General features: G+C 42.6%; 1 protein-coding gene across 1 annotated transcript in view; it reads left to right on the plus strand.

Moving 5' to 3' along the window:
• Positions 1-3,024: 3,024 nt before the first annotated feature.
• Positions 3,025-3,237, plus strand: part of LOC101564324 (olfactory receptor 2T35-like) — a 56,155-nt gene continuing 55,942 nt past the window's right edge. Inside the window, exon 1 of the mRNA XM_023708613.1 lies at positions 3,025-3,235. Within this exon, the coding sequence (XP_023564381.1) occupies positions 3,025-3,235 (211 nt within the window). The remainder of the gene's footprint in view (positions 3,236-3,237) is intronic.

The following is a 3,237-nucleotide window of genomic DNA, read 5'->3' on the forward strand; positions in this document are numbered from 1 at the left end:
GTGACAGTCTTGTGTCACTACTAGAGTGCCGCAAGGCTTCAGCAAACTGCCACACTCAGTGCACTGCCAGACGCAGTTCCGAACGCCATCTATGGCTGTGTCCTGTGGGACAGGAAAGACAGTGGAGAAGAAAACTTCAATGCAGGGATATAAGGGGCACTTTGGAACCGTGACAGCGAAAACGTGACAGAGAAAATATGGTGCCGTCAGTGTGCGTTTACATGACTTACTTGTTTTTCTTTTTCTTTTTTTTTTTGTCTTTTTATGGCAAGGTCTCCCCACACAGTTCAGGCTGTCCTTGCACTCACTTTGCGGCTCCGGCTGGTCCCTAGCTCATGACAATCCTCGTGCCACAGCCCCCGAGTGTTGGGCTCACAGGCATACACCACCATGCCTGGTTCTGTAACTTCCTCTTAGACTGATGATGTCACTGAGAGGGTAAAGAGGAGCATGTAGCTTTCACATCAGCTGACCTCTCTTATTTTTAAATCATGTTGCTGCGTGGAATTTAAAAGCTGTATGGTAGGAATGTGTGAATGATTTGACTGAGTTATTTAGCAATTTGTCAATTTATTCTGAGACAGAACGATCCCAAGTGGGCAGAGTGCTCCCTGCTGCAGGAGAAGCTCAGGTGTGTGCTGAGCTGGCCAGGCGGCGCCCTGCTGAGGTCCGGTGACGTGTGCCGCAGGGCCCTTTTGTGCCTTTCCAGTCTTCAGAGGGTGTTTTAAGTAGATCAGTGTCTCATGTCACAGTCATTCCTGAAATGAAATTTTTAAAAATTCAAGGTTTTTTCTTCCAAACTATATTCACGCTTATACAGAAAATTGCATCCCAAAAATGTGTCTTCCTACTCCCCAGTCTTAAAAGTACATTCAGTGTCTTGGCAATAAGCAAGACTCTGCCTGGGATTTCTCTTGTTCCCTTGCTACTCTGGCCTCTTTTTGTTTTTTGCTTTTTTTTTTCTTTTTTTTGGCAGAACCGGTGATCGAACTCAGGCCCTTGCGCTTGCCAGAGAAGCGCTTATTCCACTGAGCCATCTCCCCGGCCCCTCATTTTGTTTTTTTAAAAAACTTTTAATCATTTCACAAGACTGTGATGCATAAACAAGTAAGTAAAACACAGCCATGTCTAATTATTCTATCCACAGGTCTCGTTTTGTGCTTTGTCATTACTTTTGTTGACTGAAATATTCTCTCAGTAGTAAACTTTTTATATGTATTATTCTATGCATTAATATTTAACACTATTAGGAACTGCAAATCTCTAAGCTCTTAACCTAAAATGTTATGCTGATTTCTGCTTAATGAGCTTGCTGGTTGCATGGAGGTCTTCGGCTGTGTGCATGTGACTCATGCCCCTCATGTCTCAGGATGTCTTCTTCCAGTGACTCCTCCCATGACAGCAAGAAGACCTGGTGCCGTTCTGCTGCCACAGCACGCATCCTGCTTTGCCAGCATGGGGGTTTGTCTGTCACCTTCTAAGCCTTCTTGTTACCATGTGCGGGGAAAGCAGTCTTCCTCACTAGCTGTGGTTGCTGTTCAGCCCCCAACCCCAGGGCCAACCCACAAGTGGAATTCAGTGAGCTCTGCTAAATAAGTTGATCCCAAGGCTTCCTGACTCTCTTTAGTATTTCTTCTGCATCCTCCACAGGAGATGCTGTGCATAATGGTTGCTTGGTGAATCCATAACTGAACGATGTACACCGTCTTAGCAGAAGAGAAATGCGTGGGCTCAGTTCTAGTGGGGAAAGTCTGAAACCAGCTCCTCTCTGGGGCTGCTACTTCTGGAGCTCTGGAAGGAAAACGTCCTGCGTCCTCCAGCTTCCTGCCATGGCTAGCTGGGCGGCATCCTTGCCCAGGCACTCTGTCAGCCAGTTCGCCCTCCTCCCAGGGCCATCTTTCAAAGGGAACGTCAGTCATTTTAGAGGAGTCCGTGTATGTAAATGTTCTCTCTCAGCACTAAACATTCCTTTTATATGCATTCCTCTGTGCATGAATATTTAACATAGAGTTAATGTTACATAGTAATATTATTAATATAATAATACTATTATATAGAGTATATAACATTATGTGGAGTACATACAATACTCTATTATATACTGTATTATATAGAGTATACAGTATTATATGGAGTATACAGTATGCTCCAATACACATTCACCTAATTAATTACACTTCTAAGACTATTTCCAAATGAATCCCCTTGCCAAGGTTCTGAGGAGGCTGTTTTCACCCTTCGGGGGGAGGATAGCCGTGGATGTCCATAATGGGACATTGGAAAAGAGTCCAGGTTCTAGATTTGGGTAATTACAGACCTTTTCTCCTAAACCGTTTACTACAGGACACTGAATGTAAAATAAATCCAAATGCTCTAAACTGTAAGTAATAAGAAAAAAAGTTTTGTTAGCGGTAGTGATGAAAGTGCCTTTTATCCTGTGACATGGGCAAAAATATTACTTTTGATTTCTATTATTGTGCTGCCCAATCGTGATTGAAGCTACTTTTATCAATCACCTCATGTATAAATAATACAATAGTTATTTACTCTTTGTTTGTGGAACATACTGCTGCTGCAAAAACTCTACCTACAAAATAATATTACATACTATCATTCCAATTTTCCAACCAAGACAGAATATTTAGAATAAGATCCTAAGTGAGAAACTTTTCCTACTTTCATAAGGGGGAAGTATTTTTTTATTAATTTTATTAAGAAACAAATAGCAATGAGAGAGTTTCAAAACAAGTTATAGGACAGTTTCAGTAATTAATACACTGCATATTGTTGTCTTTGTAGTAGTTATTCATCATACAAGATGCAGACATGATAGTCTGTTCAATAGAACATATTTCATTCTGAGTTTGTGGTTATTAAATGTCGGGTCTCTTAATTCAAATTTTACTCTATTGGCCAACAGAAATTTCTAGAATCTGGCACTGTAAACCAGATACTGGTTAAAACTTTAGCAAATGAATGAATGAACTTTACCTTTTACAGTACTAGACAACCTGTATGTTCACCATGGCCTGGGCAAACCAGACCTTCAACTCTGACTTCATCCTGCTGGGAATCTTCGACCACAGCCCCACGCACACCTTCCTCTTCTCGCTGGTCCTGGCCGTCTTCACAGTGGCCTGCGTGGGGAACTCGGCCATGGTCCTGCTCATCTACCGGGACGCCCAGCTGCACACGCCCATGTACTTCCTCCTCAGCCAGCTCTCCCTCATGGACCTC

The sequence above is a fragment of the Octodon degus genome, unplaced genomic scaffold, assembly GCF_000260255.1.
Source record: "Octodon degus isolate 3935 unplaced genomic scaffold, OctDeg1.0 scaffold00414, whole genome shotgun sequence".
Taxonomy (NCBI): Eukaryota; Metazoa; Chordata; class Mammalia; order Rodentia; family Octodontidae; genus Octodon; species Octodon degus.